Source organism: Parambassis ranga, chromosome 13 (genome assembly GCF_900634625.1).
Source record: "Parambassis ranga chromosome 13, fParRan2.1, whole genome shotgun sequence".
In the NCBI taxonomy this organism is placed as follows: domain Eukaryota; kingdom Metazoa; phylum Chordata; class Actinopteri; family Ambassidae; genus Parambassis; species Parambassis ranga.
In genome coordinates this window covers 21,032,867-21,052,398 of record NC_041033.1, presented here as the reverse complement: position 1 = coordinate 21,052,398, position 19,532 = coordinate 21,032,867, and the positions used below count along the sequence as shown (strand labels likewise).

The 19,532-nt window shown below is 44.3% G+C and overlaps 1 protein-coding gene across 2 annotated transcripts in view; it reads right to left on the bottom strand.

Annotated features, from left to right (window-relative positions):
• The window catches only part of caln1 (calneuron 1), a 56,980-nt gene extending 38,160 nt beyond the window's left edge, over window positions 1-18,820 (bottom strand). Inside the window, exons 1-4 of one of the 2 annotated variants that reach the window (XM_028419840.1) lie at window positions 18,689-18,820; window positions 18,450-18,557; window positions 15,429-15,580; window positions 1,842-1,963 (exon numbers count right to left, since the gene is read on the bottom strand). In XM_028419840.1, the coding sequence (XP_028275641.1) occupies window positions 1,842-1,963; window positions 15,429-15,466 (160 nt within the window). In that variant the 5' untranslated portion in view covers window positions 15,467-15,580; window positions 18,450-18,557; window positions 18,689-18,820. Of the gene's footprint in view, window positions 1-1,841; window positions 1,964-9,939; window positions 10,258-15,428; window positions 15,581-18,449; window positions 18,558-18,688 lie in introns of those variants that run through there. The other variant, XM_028419839.1, reaches the window with a different exon arrangement.
• Between the last annotated feature and the right edge of the window lie 712 nt (window positions 18,821-19,532).

Here is a 19,532-nt window from a genome sequence, read left to right as displayed (position 1 = left end):
CATCAACCCATTGAAACAGCAATGAGCAATTCATACCCTGAAAATTCCTTCATGCATATTAAAACTCAACCCTGATGGAGTACCGGGCCATTACCACGAGAAAGCACTGCCAATTTTCCAGGCGGCAGCTTAATGTTGCATCAATGGATTCATATTTTGGAGGTGTAGTTTGTTTGCTAAGTGAGGCTGCCACTGCTGACTCTGGCAGACTGTTATTGATCAGGTTTGTGTTGTACAGGCCCGGGTGATTACTCTCAGACAGACTCCAAAACAAGGGATTCATAAACAGAGGGCTCAGACGGAGCAGCAGAGCGCGAATGCTCCTGCAGAGATAAGCTATGCTCAGAATAATGCATTACTGTGTTTTGTTAGCTCGGCGCACACTGCTGGTTTTGTAGCACTGTATGGTCTTTGTGACTGAAGCGAGCTGGATGTGCATCCGTCTCCTAAAAGAAAATCCTATCTTTACCACTAAGTGGAAAAACATTCAGCAGATTATGGATCCTTGTCTATAAAAAGTATGATTCACCATAAACCCCTGCCACTGGCTGTGCTGCTCCTCTTCTCCTCTGCTTCATTACCTTTGGTTTTTGTTAACAATATACCTTCAAATATCTCCTGGGTCCTCGACATCGCTGCTGCTTCTCAGTTTCAGACGGAGCCGTCTTAAACTTTTATTTTGCTTGTGGTGCTGTAACCTTCTAAAGCTGGCGTGAAGCGGAACGAAACAAAAAGCTGCAGTGGCTTCATAATGATCTGTATGCAGCATCATGCTCGAGGTCCAAGTATTTTCATTTTTGTCTTATTTTTACACTTTAGAGAGGAACTTTCCAAAAGCACAAAAAGGCAGAATGGATCATTTAATATGTCCTCATCAGACAGTCGGTGCCAAAAGGGTCCTGTTCTCTGCTTAATTCTATGTCTTCTGTTAAAATGCTTGATTTTGTGCTCTGCTTTTGTTTTGGTTTTCAAGAAGAAGCAAGACAGACAGGTCTCTGGGAAAGTTGGCTTTCAAAATAAAAGTTCAAAGAAGACATCCAAACCAAATGACGCCATGTAAACTAACCAAAGAAACATACTATATACCAAAGCTAAGACAAAACCAGAGCACCTCAGAAGTACCCAGAGATCACGACAGAAACGTCAAATTAAATGGGAATTTATTTTGGGGCAGGCACAGTCATGCAGTCTGACCAACGCTGAGCTATCGTGACTATATTTCCATCGTTATGGTTTCGGTGTGAGAAGTTCTGGAGACATCAGCCTGCTCTGTGTCTGATATATGGTCTCTATCTGGAACCTGGCTTGTGATACTAAATGATACAGTATCATTGTTTCCTTCCAGATGTTGAGAAAATTCAAACACCATATTGTCAGCGATCTCAACGGGAACCATTTTCTATTGAACGTCCAGTAACTGAGTCACTGTGCAGAAGGCGGCGTGCGTCTAATACTGAAGGAGCTCCTGTCTTTAAAGTGAGGTGGTTCAAATATCTACAAAGCCCACACACCCTGATCCCTCTGCAGCTTGTTTGTGTAACAAAGAGTTTGATCATAATAACAATCGTCTCCTCATACCTTACCGATATTGACTGTATTTCTGGATGCTGTCATCATCTGATCAAGTCAGATGGTGATGATGATGCCCATATATTTGCCCATATTCCAGACAATCTCCTCTACAGAATGATGAACAGAAATATCAACCGCTAGCGGTTTAGATACTCGTAGAAATAAGAACCTTAGTCCGCTGTCGTGTATAGATGCACGCTGCCTTCTGAATATATGAATGTGGAGCGAGCTGCTGTCCTTTGAGGAAGGACTGCAGCCTGAAGCCTTACCATCAAGCTCCTCCACAGAGATGCTGGCTAGCACGTCACTGTCGCTGTCGGACAGCGAGCGGCTCAGGTAGTTCCCTTTGTAGAGCAGGCCTGCCGTCACATGGTGGAACGGCATCTTCTCCCTGAGAGACAACACAAGGACACGGTTACAGGAAGAAGCTTTGGGTGATTACTTATTTATTAGTAACACTGATGAAAAGGTCACATGAGACCTGTGGGATTCACATCAGCCACTCAAAAAAATAAAGTGATGAGAATCAACCTCTGAGGTTCAGAAACCCAAAGAGAGAGAGAGAGAGAGAGAGAGAGAGAGAGAGAGGGAGCATGATCAGCTACAGGAAGACGGTCGGCTCGTCTGCGACACTAAAACAAATTAAACATCCAAAGGGCAGAACATAATCGAGATCCAGAAATGAAGCGGAACTCATTCAGTAATGGGAAGTCACACAATGATGGGGACTGGTATACAAGAGGTAAATGTAGTGAGAGTGTGTGTGTGTGTGTGTGTGTACTGTATGTGCAAAAATGAGTGTGAGGCAATTAATTATTCTATAAATTAATGCTGAAGGGCAGTGGAGGAAAATAAGAACAGAGAGAGATGAGAAGGCCTGATTCCTGCCGTCTAATTGGATTCCATCGAGATGAGCGCTTTGAGATGTTTCTGAGCTGGAACAAGAACCTTGAGATATCACACCAAAGCCACGCTGGAGCACTGGATTCTCTTTAACAGCTGAACTTTAATCCGCCTGCAGAGTCACATGAGAAGCTTTGACGACGTGCGCCGAGTGAAATAAACTCAGGCTGCTGCTGCTGAGTGTCTGGGTGTTAGTGTTGTAAGCCTCCTGCTATCAGCTCTGATAAACAGCTACAGCGTGTGTCAGGTGCTTGTTGTGCAGCTTCGGCTACAGAGCCTAGAAGTGTTCTTTTTTAAAAGTATAATATGAGTATTATTCGTCCCCTCAGAGCTCAGGGAAAGAAATTATTCTGGTAAAGTGAAAAATTAAACTTTCCATTAGGGGCAGTGATCGTTCCCCTGCTTCATAATATCTATAATACTATTCCCAAAGCTGGAAAATGGCCGTCACAAAGCTTAGCTCTTTACAACATGTGGCTCTAACTGCCTGCAAACTGTTTTCCGTTAGTGCTGCAGATGACACGTGCAAAAGAATCAAAAGAATCATTGTTCATGGATCAAGTGATGTTCACATTTAAGCCTGAGGAAGAGGAGGGTTGCTCCGACACCTTTTTACAGCTCATCTTTTGTCGCCAGTGAAGCTTTCATCATTCATATATTATTCTGATTCTGTTTTTAGACAAGGAACATGTTCATGTTAAAAGGATGATTGACATGCAGCTGGACTTCACATCAACCAGCGGGTGCAGCGATGTCAAAGCTGCATGATTGAAGTGAATGACAGGGGCTTTCACAAGCCCGAGTCCAAGCTTGGTATTTTATTTCTGCTGTTCTGGTGTCTGACTTCCTGGCCGCCCAGTCTGGTCGGTAGACTGATGCAGCTTGGTTGTGACCTAGTGCTAGAATAGATGTGATGCATCTCCTTCGATGCATCGACTGCAGCGGAGAGACTAACAGCGGGTGATCAAGTCTCTCTCGACTGACGCTCTCTTCAGCATCTACAGCACTTAAGACTCCAGAGGAGCGTCACATAACAACTGATGACAAAAGGGCTTTATTATCCTTCATACGGCAGCACAGGGTGAGACCATCCTGACCACGTTCCTGCAAAATAAGAAGGTCTGAAATGACTTTACTGCCAATAATAGTTACTGCAAGTTAAGTTTTTAAGATTTTTGTTTCACCACTGTGTGTGCTCCTTTTACTTCTAAGCACACTGACACTGACTTCTGTACTTTATCAGCAAGCAAAACATTTTTTTTGTGTCCTAAGGTTTATAGCTCTGTTAGAAACAAACTGTTGTAATAAAAGATAAAAGACACAGAGAGTAAAGAACATTAAGACCTTTTACCTCATAAATCAAACACACATTTCTCTTCACTTTCCTTTAAATTTCTCACTAAGTTCAACTGAAATATTTTGTTTGGTTTGTTTGTGTGTCGGCTCCTCTCACTGTTCTCACAGCCGCTGCATCTTTCTTGTTTGTCACTTCAGTAAGCGTGCACATCAACACGTCTGCAGCTGTACGCCTGCTCTCGCATGTAATGTCAGGATTTTTCATTTCCTAATTCATCAATTATTCAGCCATCGCTCAGCTGTCGTTCCGAATATTACAATCATCCCTCTTGTCTGCTGTTTCCACTTTATCTTAAGCAGCCAAGCCACCTGTTGTCAGCTGGTTTGACGCAGCTGTGTGCACTTATCCTGAGTCCTCTGCTGTTTGGGGAAATATTGATCAGAGTGATTTACCATGCAGACCCGGAATTTACATGCATTTCATTACAGGAGCAGACTGAGGATATCAAATAAATGTATGACTTGTTTTGGAAAGAGTTTTAAAATGCAGAGTGGAGAGAAAGATGGACGAAGCACAAACTCCTGTACTGTCTCTGTTTGGTCACGTTTCTGACACTGGTTACAAGACTAATCGCTCACACTAATCAGCACTGAGGAGGACACACAGGAAGCTGGTGATGTTATTGACATCCATCCATCCATCCATCCATCCATCCATCCATCCATCATCAGCTGAACCCGCTTCGTCCTGCAGTGCAGGGTCACAGGGGAGAGAGAGGGAGCTGGAGCCTATTCCAGCTAACTACGGGTGAGAGGCGGGGTACACCCTGGACAAGTCACCAGTCCATCACAGGGCAACATTCACAGACAAACAACCACTCACAATCACACCACCGGGGCCATTTAGAGTCACCAATAGACCTAACAAGCACGTCTTTAGAATGTGGGAGGAAGCCTATAAACCTATAAAACCCATCTACTCTTAGATAAATCTGAGATGTTGATGATTTCAGTGAATTAGAAATACCCACCCAGAGAGCTCAACACACTTACATGTAAGAGAATGCATGCAAATAGACAAACACGCACAAACTCACAGCAAAAACAAACAAAACTGAGCTGCAATCACTGCAAAAAGACAATGGAAACGTTGGCGTGGACTTTAACCCTCTGCAGCCCAAACCTGCTGACGGGTTAGAAAAATGTGTGTTCCACCAAAAACAGACCATCTATCACTGAAAGAATCATTGGATTTTGTATTTTCCAATGGTCCGTGAACTACTCCTGTATGACCTTCACTTCTGTCAAACACACAGAACTTCATCCCAGCTGGCGCCATTTTGACTAAATGTCAGACCTGTTTTCTGTGTGTTTTTTACGTGCTGTCAAGGTTTTTATTCTGGTATTTGCAGCAGGTTAATGACATTAAAGTGTGAAGCACAAGACTCACCTGTGTGGAGAAATATGTGAGTGTGTGCTCACGTCCTAACGCCCAGCGGTCTACGGCTGCTTTGCTCGAACCTTTCTGTACTTTTAAAACACTGTAGCTTTATTTTTCCATATAATTAATGGTAAATACAGCTAATTATTGCATCGGTTTGAAGAAGAACTTAACAAAAACACAAAGGTTTTTCCCGCTGACATGTCATGGAAGACCAGAAGAAGAAGAGGACACCATTCTGTAGTGCTATCTAAATATACAAAGAGAGTCATCAAACCCTATGATGGACTCAATGTATCCCACAATGCATCAGGAAAAGCGATGGTCACTACTTTAAAATCATGTACGGTACTCAATATTGATGATGCAATAGCATAGAGAAATTAGGCAGAATCCATGAGTGTTGCTCGCTGCACTGGCTTCAAGAAACAACCTAACACTTTTCAAATCAGAGGAATCTATGGTGGCCCAGAGGGCTCATCACACTGAAAGAAAATAGGGGCCAACAAACAAACATCATATATCTTTGCACAGAATAATTTGGAGTCTCTCTCTCTGCTATAAATAAAGTTTAAAAGACAGAGAACACCAAAAACCACCAATAAACACGAGCTTCAGACTCTGTTCACGTCCGCACCGCTTGCAGCCACAGATCCCTTGACTTCCTCCCACTCTCCTCCTCACATGTTCCTTCTGATGTCATTGATTAACTGAACATGCATGTTAATTCAGTGGGATTCTTATCCCGGCAGAATCCTCACTGCCGCTCGGACTCTTTGAGAAAATCCTTCAAAGTGCAGAACATCTTCTGTAACGCTGTACAGCCATTCACTGCTTTGAAGGAGAACACGACACACACACACACAGGCCGACAGTTTGACGTGTGGAACAGAGTACGTGGCACAGATGAGGTTTCACTGCCGTATCTCACTATCATGTAAGGTTTATTAATGCAGACAATGAGCTGTGAGATAACGTAAAGCACCTGATCTTACGCCCCTCAGGAGGACGCTTCAGGACAGAGCTGCTCGCAGCCTCATTACGCTTGATTAAATTGATCAGGGTCTCAGCTGAAGGAGCCAGCTCGCCCCTCAGGAACAGTGCAACATACAGTCATTACTTTAAATCAGGATGTGATCAACAAATCCTTGACCACTTCCACTTTTTGTTCCTCCTCACATGCTCCCTTGTGATGTGTCAGCTAAACACAGATAGGAGGCGAGGATTTAATACTCAGATCGCCTGTGATAAAAATAAGCCCAAGAAAAGCTTAAAGATAAGATCACAGAGTGGTGCCTCAGGATTTTACTCAACACGAATGTTCAATGCAAAAGACCCAACAGCTGGTTTCACTGCAGTAAAGTGAGGTCACCAAAGGCCACACTGACGACTTCAGTCTGAACCAAACTGATCACATGAGTCCAAAGGCAAATTAACTAATTGTTTTACTCGTTGCATTTGAATGGACTGCGTGCCATCTAGTGTCAAAGTACTTTTTGCACAAGAATAACTGAAGAATCTGTAAAATGTCCCATGAATGTGACAGTAAAAGCAGATGAAACCTGCCCTGCTTTTATAGGACAGTAACTCAAGTTTTACGTTAGGTTGGGGCCATTAGCTGATGCTGTTACACAAAGTGACTTTCAGTCAGCGAGTGTAGTCGGGAGTCGGTGTCTGGCTCAAGGACAGAGTCTGAATTGACAGAATACAGTTGATGGCTGCACTAGCCGTGATTGGACCTGTGGTATTTAATCACAGGAGGCGACCGCGTTGCCCTGATGATTCCTGAACATGCGACAAATCTGAGGCCAAACGGTGTCTCTGCACACTGGACTGTATGGAGCCGTCTGCCCTCACTGGGAAATGTAACCTGATGTTTCAGTCATTGCAAGCGGAACAGGTGTGTATTTTTCTCCGGCCGCATCTTTATGTGTTTAAAGGGGGCTGGACTTGTCGCCATGGTAACTGAAAAGATTCAAAAAGGTTTCAAGAGTTTGGGATGATCTTTACCTAAGGCCCAGTAGTACCTCCACCAATTAAAACCTGACTTCCAGGTTGTACTGGTCCCCTCCATAACAATTTGCCACAGGGCTCATCCTGGTTTCAAACTAGGGCTGCAACAAACAAGTATTGTTGATACTCGGATACTTGCGGATTATTTTTGTGATTACTATTAGTACTCGGATCACACATAAATGTCATAGTTTTTCCATAGATACGGCTGCATCTGGCAGCAGGCGGATACCTGCTTTAGGCCGCCTTCGAATATTACTCGAGTACTTGAGTAATCGTTGCAGCCCTATTTCAAACCCACAACTTCTTGCACCCAAACCGCCAATCACCCCGCTACTCCACAAGCCACAGAACCATTACCTGCTGCAGATGCGTTACACTTGCATGCCATGCGATGACATCACTAATGACCCGAACAAATTTTGACATCTACTATTAGTCGACTAGTTGTTGCAGCCCTAATTTACACTGGTGCTTTCTTCATGAGTCATGGTCACATAAACAACTGTTTACAACCTAGAAAACTTACATAAACAAAGCAGACTCACACATTATCATTTGATTGACAATTGATCCAGATATGACATAGTTTAGCAGAATAGTCAGAACGACACATCTGAACCTGAGGCTGAAGTCACCTTGCTCCAGACTTTTTTCCCCATGATGCTGGAGACAGATGCAAGAATAATGTTTCCACACATGGTTTACATTAAAACCGATCTTTTTACAGTGCTGAGCACATTTTAGGGCAACACATCTGCACAAATAAACTCATAAACTTATTCAACACACACTTTAAATGCAATTTTCGTCCACTATGCTAACGCATCATGCAGGCGGCAGATATGTGCACAGTGGTTGTTTGCAAACCTGGACCTTGCATTATGTGTTCCTTGTGATGACGGGCTGATTTTACAAGGTGCAACACTCCCATCTCTCTCTATGGCTACAATCTATCACATCAGACACACACCGATGGCTTCTTGGCCATATTCTCCTGATGAGAAAACGGTGTCTGCAACAACAACATCTAAAAACTGAACTGTACTGAATCCTTTGTAAAATAGAAAACATTCAGCAGACTGCAGCAGCAGCAGATTTCTGTTAGTTCTGTGATGGATCACTGTGATTACAAGACCAAAAAAAATGACTCACGGAGGATGGCTGCACTAGAGTCTGAAGATGTACAATCAGAATGTTGTAAGTCCATTCAGAGCGTTTTTCTGATCTTCCTATCACACACGCAGCATGTCAAGATGACAGCCGGCAAAACATTACGGCCTCATCTGAGCACTTTTTGAGTCTTTCCAGTGTTGTTGGGTCAGAGCAGAAAGAAGCCCAGTCACAGCAGACATAAATGAAAACCACCTGCGCTAAAGTTGTGTGCACGCCTTACAGAGAAGGCACTACATGTACTGACACTTCAGGGATGAGACAAAGATGACATGACTAATTAAAACCCTCTAACACTGACGGAAGAAGCAGGAAGCTGTAATTATGCAGCCGCCATTAAAAAAGTCCTTAATTAAGTGAAGGGATGGAGGATAAACTTCCGTCCTTCTTCCATCTTCAAAATGTTTCCTGAAATCCCAAATAATGAAGGGACAACCCCAATTTGCCACATATTATAATGTCAAATGTGTTGTTTGTGCTTAAGCTTGAGCTCCACTTCTCTCTCCTTCTATAAGAAATGACTAATCGACTTGAGTGATCGCACCAGAGAGCCAGACCAGTCAGTCCTCGGCACCGAGGCTCGACTCTTGAAGAGAGTGCAACCTGATGAAAAGAGCACAGCGTTACTCACAGCTTTCTGCATGACAAGGAGGCCAGATGGCAATTTCTTACATCAGACCCTGCAGCACTACAGCCAATAGCAATGGACTGATACTAAAAAGGAGGGGAGGACCAGAGCAGGACACCGTGTACCAGCAGCACAAAAAGCCAGTGATACAGTGACATGAGTGAGAAAACGACGCAGCCGGAAGTCCTTTCCCTTACAAGGTGGAGGAGAGTCAGTGTTTCCTGATGAGTTGGACTCTCTTCTCCTGAACTGCGATAACAACAAGCACGAGGACAGATCCTCTGTCAGACACATCTGCAAAAACACCTGAAGTGACATCACAGACTGAGGTGTGGCCATGTTAGCAGAATACGAAAAGTTTCCACCAGAAGACAAACACACAGTAACAAGTTCTCAGTCACAGAAGACGCCAAACGTCGGGTTAGAGCTTTGTATTCTGGTCACATTTTAACTCCCCTCTAGAGGCAGCCTGCTCTCTGATGGCTACTATCATAATAATAATCAAGAATTTGTGAGTTTTTGACAATATCATAACAAACAGAAATAAAAACAAAGCAGCTAGCATCTCAAAAATTAAGATGAATTGACTGCCAGCTGCTGCTGATCATCCAGCTGTCACCGCCTGATCTGTGCAACAGAATTCATCCCCCGCATGTAAACAATGACGTGAAAAGTGTCACAGTGAATCAATGGAACACGCCTGGACTTTCTGTGAGAGCAATCGATAGTTAAATGACTTTCCAGCCACACAAGGTGCCTGAAAATGCAGACAGCTGGGTGCAGACGAGATCCATCATACAGTCACTGCAAAAGCCGGACTCAAAGGACGGGAGTGTCCCACACGAGTGCCACCTCTCTGCACACAATCCCAGCTGCCTCCTGCAGCAACAGACTCATTTCCTTTGATTCTTACCCACACTCTTGGCTGTGGCTGTACTCTGTAGGGAACTGCAGCACAACAGGCTCCCTTGTCGGACTCTCCATCACGTCCACTGTCCCTTCCCTCAGGCACGGGTTGCCCGGCAAGTCTCCGTTTACCTCCGAGTGTAGCATGCCAGAGGGCTCCACTGTCTGAGGATCGGGCTCTGTGACCTCCTCCTCCATCAGACTCTTTTAGATGCAGTTGTGCCTCCAGCAGCAGCAGCAGCAGCAGCAGCAGCACACTGCCTGTCCACAGACCTCTGAGCCCGGCTGCCTCCACAGTTTGGGCTCGTCCCAGAGCAGCAGCATCAGTTCCCAGAAATCCGTTGTTAATATTTGAGCAGTGAGAGCAGCAGGTACAGCAGCTCCTCTCACACTCCTTGGCTCCTTACTCATTCCTCCCTCCCTCCCTCTCTGTAACTCCCTCTCTCCCCCTCTATGCTCTCTCACTCACTCTCCAGTGCAAACATTCCTGCACATGGGGAAACTGAGTGGAGGGCTCATTAGTGAGTCCCAATGACAGACTCAGCCCTGCCTGCCTGCGGCTGCGCTCACACAGTACACAGAAGGAAAGAGTCAGACAGGAGGCGGACGAGAAGGACGGGGTGCAGACAGCAGGAGCTGACAAGACAGACAGAGGCAGAGAAGGAGACTGACAGCCGAGGTGGAAGGACTACTGTGCGTGTTTGAACACTCACTGGATTAAGCGTACAGTGCGCTCTGCAGGTCAACGCGGGGATGCTGTGAAGGCGCAACACACACACACACACACACACACACACACCTATCTTGAAGACAGCGCGCCCTTTTAACTGCGTGCGCCACCGTGTGGAGCAAGGGTGCGCGCAAATGTGGTGATGGAGGAGGGGGCGGCATCCCAGCAGGGGGTCCGAACAGCTCCAAAAGCCTACATCACATCGACCCCCGACACACACACGCACACACGCACACACACACTTTCCGTGAGCTGCCTGTCATCCTCTGTGCAACAGCTCATCACCAACAGGCGTTAGTGATGCACCCTGATTAGACCGTCTGAGTGACTGATGGATTCAAACGCTGCAAAATGCGTTTCTTCTACACTGTGTATGTTAAGCATGTCAACAGTAAGACAATCTTTATGCTGCAAAAAAAACACACTTTTGACCATCTGCTGACACACATAAAACTGCAGCAGACTCCCGTGAGTGCGCGTACTGATCAAAGCCAAACAACAGGTGCGCGCCTGAGGGGAGCACACAGGGAAAAAACCATCAATGCGCTCTAATAATAAGCTTCTATTTATTTCCCACTGAATCCGATTTATTGCTGATTTCCACAACTCTTACCTCTGAGGGTGTCTGGAGGTGATCAGTCAAATCCGTTAATCGATGCGCGCAGTAGGATCCAGTTTAGAGACCTGAGGCACCTGGTCGATCGATCCTGATGATGCCTGTTGTTACTGACTTATTCCTTTATTGGGACACGGCAGCATTTCTTCCCACGGTGGGAAAAAGACACACAACAACACACACAACACAACATGAAGAGCTGGTTGTGACGTGAAGTCCAGCAGCGCGCGCTCCTGTTCTGTCCTCGAGTTGCACTTTTCCTCCAAAACTCTCATCAATGTTTTCGATGATCATAAAACAACAGTTTCTCTGCTCAGGCCAGATGTCTTAAAGTTAGAAAAAAATCCATGACACACAGTCTCACACACACACACACACACACATACAAGCTCACAGGTGCCGCGCGTCAGGAAGATTGATGAGAGCAGCGCGGTGGCCGGCGGAGACGCTCCAACCCGAATCAATGCGCAATCGAGCAGCAACGACGCGGATTGGCTGCTTTTACGCGCCTGCCTCAATCGGTTAATTGTGTCATTTTCAGCAAGAGATATTTCAAACAGAAAATATGTTTAATAATTCTCATATGACTCTTTTAGCCTGCAGCTTTTTCACTGACTACATTTGAGAAGTTAAATCTCTTCTTTCTGAGCTGTTTTAGTTTATTTTCATTTCAGTTTGGTGGTGGTGGTTTAAATGGCTCCACTTCAAATGGTTGTTTTTTAATCTAAAAACCTGCGATTTGTATGATAAAAGCTAAGTGAGAGTTGTTCAAATGTATATTTTCATCTTTCCTCATCCATGCCCCACGTTCTAAACATAAGAGAAGAACTGCAGCGAAAGTCTGAACCTGGATGTGGAAACTCAAATAAAAGACATTTACATAAAACAGGCTGAATGTTTTTCCTCTGGCGATTCCAATTACCATAGATTGAAGCCTGTGTTTACTTTAAAGCATCTCCTAAAATCTGCCTCCTCTCAGTTCAGACAACTGAACAATGAGCGATAAGAGCAGGAACAGGACTGATGAGTCAGAGCAGCAGCTCTGTGATGAACGTCTGAATAACTCAGCCGCATCAGTCTGAAGGTAAGCGTCTACTCTGAGTATAAGTGAGGAAAATATTCATCACTCAAAGCATAAAGTGATGAATATGTTCCAAAAAATGACATCTGCTCTCCTAAAAGTTATCTGCTGCTTCTCAGAGGATGGTGGAAATAAAGCAGCTTGTGTTTGTGCATTCAGTGGAGTTCTGTGGCTGCTTGACATTCCAAACTACCAACATCTCCCCGAAAGTCTGAGCCTCAGTCTGATGGCCTGATGTAAAGTGAAAGTTAATGTTCTGCTCGCCCTCTCACTGTCACTCTGACCTGAATAAGGAGCAGATCAAAGGTAGAGCTGCTGCTGCTGCTGCTGCCAACAACCATGTCCCCTTATTTGGGATTTAATGAGTATAGCTCTGGATTTTGTTACACTTTGAAGAAAAGTTCCTGTGAGAGCGCTTCTAATGTAATAAAGCAAGCAGAAATATTAAATATTACAACCCAAAAAAAGAAGATAAAAGGCCTTTGTTTTAATAGAAGTGAAGCGTTTAAGTGGCAGCGTTGAATATTTAAATATATGTCTGTTAAAGTGAGAGGAAGCTGGATGAAAAGTGACGACACACACAAACACACAGTGATCAATAAATCACTGCCTGAAGTTAAAACATGAACCAAATGCTCTGTGTAGGTCTCAAGAACTGTGTAGAAAATGTGTAGCCTCTGTGTTCCTCTTTGGCCACGTCCCTGTTTGTTTATGTTGGTGGAGATTGTTGCCATGGTAGCCCAAAATGGCTAGGCAGAATGGGCCTTTTTTCAAACCCTTACCCTGTTTTTTAAGGTCCAGCCTTAGCCAGTAGTTTTGAGGGAAAACAAAACAGCTCCCGGTGTGAGGGGGACACGAACCCTGGACGTCTGAGTGGAGGTCTGCCACACTGCTCGCCTGCCTCCTAATATGGACTTTGGCTGCTGTATCAGTCCTATGATGAGATATCATCGGCCTTTTACACCTATAAACACATGCCAATGTGAAAGTGTCAAAAACTGCAACAGCCTCTAGGGGCTCACTGCAAAATGAACCAATCCCCATAGATTCTAAGGTTAAAATGTCCTTTTTATTAATTATAAGACTTCAAATCCCCTCTAATTAAGGAGGTGACTACTTCCAGTGAGGGGTGGGTGGGGACCTCAGCCTCAGTGCCACTCAGGCTTCACTTCCTCCTGTATTTGGATTAACCAGGAGTTTGGGTGAACTAAGAAGCCACAAGGACTATCGACCCCAACATCTCTGACACATCTGTGTGACGTCACAAAAGATTTATCTGTATTTAATGTGCTGTGGGCCTATTTTCTTAATGATTGATAGATATTCAATGACCTGAAACAGAAATATCTCTAAAGTTATTAACAAACTTTGACTTGCTGTCAAACTGATTGATTATATAAGACATGTCAGCTCATCTCCAAATGTGTGGCTGTAATTTATGTTAAAAATAAAGTCTTGAAGGTGAAGGGTTAAAAACAGGAAGACTCAGCTAAGTGGAGTTTTTTTTTCTGTTTAGTGCAGGTTGATTCCTCCTGAAGGCTGCACGTCTGCTGGCGGAGTACTTTCCACACACCCACTCTCTCTCTTTCTTCCTATTCCTGTCAGTTTAATGGAATGAATGCTTGTGTCTAACAGGGTGTATTGTATGGCTGCGTTCTACTTTCAGGGTAAATGTGCCAAAGGACAAAAAAAGGCCCTGCCAGAAGTGCCGCCTACATTTTTAAACTGCCAGGGCTGCAACAATTACTTTTCACATTTTAAGACATTTAGAGGGTCTCACTCAGTGTGACTTAATGTGAGTCAGCAGGCAGATAATTCGGTTATTGTATAACCTCAGACACCCTGCACACATCCTGTAATTGTAGCTTTTAAATAGCCTTTATTGAGATGACACCGCAGTCCGAAACTGCTTCAAGTTATCACTCCTCAGGACTTGTCTCTGTTTTTCAAGATGAATTTGATTTTAAATAAAGTTTACACACATTTTACTGATAATAACGATGAGACCATCAAACAGGGATGCATTTGTACAACCACCATGTCACAGATGGATGCTGGGTCAGGTGTCAAACCTCCACAAAGTCTGCAGTAAGCCAGTCCAACAGGTTGTGATACCAACTAGGGCTGCAACAAACTTGAACCCGGGACCTCTTGCGCCCAAAAACGTCACCATCCTGCTACGCCATGAGAGAATCATCCCCGATGACGTCACTAAATGAGTCATCGTCATCGTCATTTTGCCCTCGAATATTACTTGAGTAATCCTCGCAGCCCTAATACCAACATCAGAGAGCTGCTGTTTGGATGGTGGTTTAATAGATTTAAGGAGCTGAAGCTGATTCTATTAATGCTAGGAAAGTCATTTAAATCAGGAGATTACCTCCATTTATCAGAGGATATAATGACCTACACACCGCACACAGCCGTATCTGCTCAGGGAGCCTGTGCTGTGGAGAACTCCTGCGATGAGTAAACAAGTAGACTTCATTACTCAAGCAGTTTAGAGAACCAGCTTAATAAAATGCAGTCTTCGCAGTTTTATCAGGTTTGGGTTTTTTAATGTGTTTCGTGTGGAGAACACTGCGAGCTATTCTGATTTACACACACACAGCAAGCGGGTATCACATTTCCAATCTGTGCTCAGTTCCTCCAACAGTTCGGCCTCATCAACATGATGTGTGTGTGTGTTCCTGATGGAGTGAGTCACAGTGTCTCTGGTCCTGCTGTGGCTCCATGGAACCCTTTTTTTTCAGAGGGGGATTTAATGTGTCAGTGCGTCTGTTCTGGATTTGAAGCCGTGGAATCAGAGAGTCCTCACTGATGCAGCCTGACAGCTGCAGAGCACCGCAGAGGCTCTGGCTGCTCTTAGTCTTTGCACAGAACTTAACGGGAACCAGGCGGTTCTGAAACCCACACTGAACTAAAATGTACAATCCCTGCCTTCAAAGAAAAGTTCTGCTACAGACTGGAGTTATTAAAGTGATGCCTTTTAGGTCCTGTCACTGCTAATTGATAGCATTTCATTTAGATTTCAATTTGCAGTAATATCCTTTCCCAGAATGCACTTACATGAAGCAGGGAACACCCAGGAGAAGTCTCTGGTCCATCGCACGCAGACACTCCAACACATTCAGGCTGAGATTCACACTTCTGGGCAGCTCAGTGTCAGTTTCCTCCCACAGTCCAGAGACAGGATCTGTTAATGAGCAGCTCCAAATTGCCTGCGTTAGAAAGCAGAACAAACACAAACCAGTAAGCAGGTGGATGTATAGTTATTGTAAACCAGCCGGCGGTCAGTGGCACACATTTGGCTCCTTTGAAGCTGACCAATTACAGTAATGCATGGATGGATCAGATGACAGTGTGATGCAGGTTGGTATTTACTGGTACATTTGATCATTTAAACCACGACTTTAGAATGTTTTCATCATATTGCATCAATATTTTGGGAACCGATGACCAAAAGCTGCAGCGTACAGGCTGGAGTAAGTGGGTCTGTGACGATTTGAAGTGTTTTATTTCTGCATAAAAATTCCGTGAACTAAATTTAAATCCAGCTGTCTAGACACTTGAATGTTGCATAACTTGCACATTACATCCCGACACTCTGTTTTAATCCTCCATTGTTTTTGTTCCTCTTCTAATCACGGTGTTGCTTTCTTTAGAATTTCGGTGTATTTCCACAAACAATTCAGTCCAGAAGTTTGTCCAGAAGAAGAAGACGTCAGCAGTGTGATCATTTTTTAAAGTGTTGTTACATCATCTGCCATCCTTCAGCTGCTGTCTGACTGTCGAGGCCACATTCAGAGGCGACAGATCACAACAAATCAAAGTCACTTGGAGGACGATCGTGCTGACAGGTCGACAGCGTACCTCCACGAACACACACCGCACAGACAAAACGTCAATATGTCGGAAAGTTTCTGCAGTGATGTGAAAGTTAATATCTAAAAACAAAAAGGTTACAATCCTAATGCTGCACTCTTTCAGATCTGCAGGTAATGATGGATTTGGTTCGCATTATTGATTGATTGATTATCCATGTTGAATCAATCAATGCATTATTTCATTTTATGGACAAACTAGAGGAAAATGTCCTGGAAATGTCCATGTTCCCAGTTCCAAACTTCCATTCATTGACAAATTGTTGCAGCTTTAAATGATAACTTTGTGTTTTGTCAACTTCCTGTTTCAAAATAAAAGCCTAAAAGAAAAGATCTTCCCAGATTGCTGTGGAAGAACTTGATCTAATGACATCATCGCCCCTCCCCAGGCTTTACAAATGCTTAATGGGCTGGACAGGATATGGATGTCCACATACTTTTGTCCACAAAGTGTAGCTATAGGATGCAGCCCATAGCAGCTACCACCAGTCCAATATGAGACTAAGAGTTAATATCGACCGGTGTTCACTTCCTGTGCATAAACTGTCCAACAGACAGGAAGCAGCTCTGTTAATAAAGTGTAAATCTCACTGCTCACTTGTGTCTGCTGGTGGAGTTGTGGATTGACTCAGCAGGTCATTCTGTTCAGTGTGATGACACGGTTGTGATTTTTATGTGAAGAATCTAAGAGCTATCTAAGTGGAGCCTGCTCTGCATTGTAACACACAGTCCAGCCACTGGCTCCAGCTCATTTATTTACATGTAACTTCCTCAGTGAGCCACAGGCCTCTCAGTGACAAACTCCAGGAACAAACACGGTGCTTACTGCTGCAATCAACCCAGCTATTTATCACAAGTGCCTTTTTTATTCATCCCTCATCATATGTAAAGTGCACCGCATCCAGCCGTGCTGTTTTCCTGGTGACATTTCCTTCACTCTGATCACACCTGGTGAACGGCGCCCATAATGACACGGTCCTCCTGCGCCCGGGCTATATTTAGTCGATCACATTTCTGCCAAGCTCGCTGATCACAGACGTACAGCACGCAGAGTTTTCTCAGAACATCGACCAAATGTGAGGCATCTGTGTTCTGTGACTGGTCATGTGTTCACTGTGTCCGTGTGCAAAGATGAGAGCAGACCAGAGCCAGCCATCTAAAAGCTGCTCACACAAACGCCTGCTCTGGTGTTCTTGGAAATCAGTCTAACCATTCATATTTAAACACAGATTACTGCATGAAAAATTATATACTGTTGTCTTTGTCATTGTATTGTGATACTCTGAAGGTTTGAACGCTCATCATGTCACTTGGATGGATGTGAAAGCCCTTTAATAAGGCCCCGTTCACACTGTAGGAAGTCAATCCAGCTAGAGTAGGATGGAATCCAGATAGCCTTAAAGCTGGATGTGTTCAGACCTATTTTCAAATCACACACACGTGTCCGCACTCAATCCAGCTTAACTCCGCTTGTTTGCGGTCCTCCAAACCGCTAGGTGGCGCCTCGTAATATACAGTCCGTTCAGGCCGTGGGAGGAACACGTGTGTGCATGTGTTGTGCATTTTTTTTTGTCCCATGTCGCTCGTTCTTTCGTTTTTTCAGGTTCAGAAAGCAGATTATTCCTTTGTAGCCCTGACGAAAATAAACTCGGGGCAAATCTGTCGTAGTCGACGGTTGTTTACATACGGCTTTTGCACTCGACCCTGATATTGTCCCCATGAAGCAGAAGTATCACATCGCTAGCGGGATTCGCTAGCTGCAATTGCGTTTAGACCTGAGCCAGATGTAAACCAATCTGGCTAGATCCACCTCCGAGAGGTGGATTGAAATCACGGCCCGCTCTAGCCGGATTGATTTCCCCAGTGTGAACAGGGGTGAACTTTGAGTTTGCTGATTTAAAACCTCCTGACACAAAGTTACATTAAAGCAACACAAAGGATTTAAGACAAACATTGTTCTTGGGCAATCTCCCCGTCATAAACACTTGTTGCTGTAGTAGCCTCCCTCATGAGGAATATACTGTAAACAACACCGTCCATTGATAAGGTGGAGAATGATTTCATACTATAGTGACTAAACCACTCTATACCTCGAAAGATGTGGCTTATGAACACAAACTAAGGACTGGACACCTTCACAGACATAGCCCAGCAAGAGGTAAGTTAAAAAGCATACACCACAGAAGCTAAGCAAACTGTTACTCACTTCTCATTCTCACCAGCAACACGGCCACATCACCGTCAGGTCTTGGATCCCTTTTTTTCCCACTTTCTCATTTTCTTTTCTTTCCTCAGACAAGATCGTCTTCTGTTCCTGCACACAGAACATCAGGTGACATAGTTAGGGGCCTGCTGGCATATAAGGCTATATCAGGAGGTTAGCATCTCATGGGGTCCCTCAACATAAAGCTAATGGGATTTTTGCATTGACTTCTTACTTCTTACCTTTAGAAATCAGCAGGATAATCTCCACTAGTGAACACCACTGATGAGTTTTGATGCCTATATGAGAGTAAAAGCAGTGGTCAGTGTGCCGCTCTGTCCTCCTCTACACTGTAAACACAAAGCATGGTATCGTTGACATAGAAAAATCTTTCATATCAGATATATTTAGGTCAGAAAACCACGAGGGAACAGCGAGCACTTCCTCTGGGTTATATCATGCAACAGATCCATTGCCAGTCACACTATCCTGAGCCTCATGGCATCCATACCCGCCTGTCAGACTACCTGTTTAACACATACTTGGTGCTTGTGTCCTCACAACGTGACACCTGCATGCTCTGACTGAGCACCCGTACAGCATGTGATGTATTCAGTGTCAGACCACCCTGTTCCCTGACAGCTGCGAGGAGACCGTTCCAATCTGCACGCCGAAGCAAACCCAGTGCTCAGCATGTTTCTGATGAGTTCAGGAGAAGGTTAGCAGGAGCACAGGTAATTCTCACTTCTCCTATCAGCCTGCCATACATGCCATTGGCTTCACGAGCACACATATATACTGCAGTAACATGCTGTATAACAGTTGTGCTTGCAGTGTAATGAGGCGTAGCACCATACAGTGCAACATTAGCCACACACCATGCACATTTTCTCCTTTGCTCTACAGTAAATTATGTGTAGATATAAGACTTATTTGAAATCTTTGTTTCTTTAATGGAGCCGAGGCAGACGTTCCGCTCCATGCTCTGATTTTTTACTTTGGCAACTTGTCAGAAATCCATATATTCAATGGAGTACAGGTGGCCACCTGCCAAACCACGGGAAGCAGGAAAAAATAAACATTCGG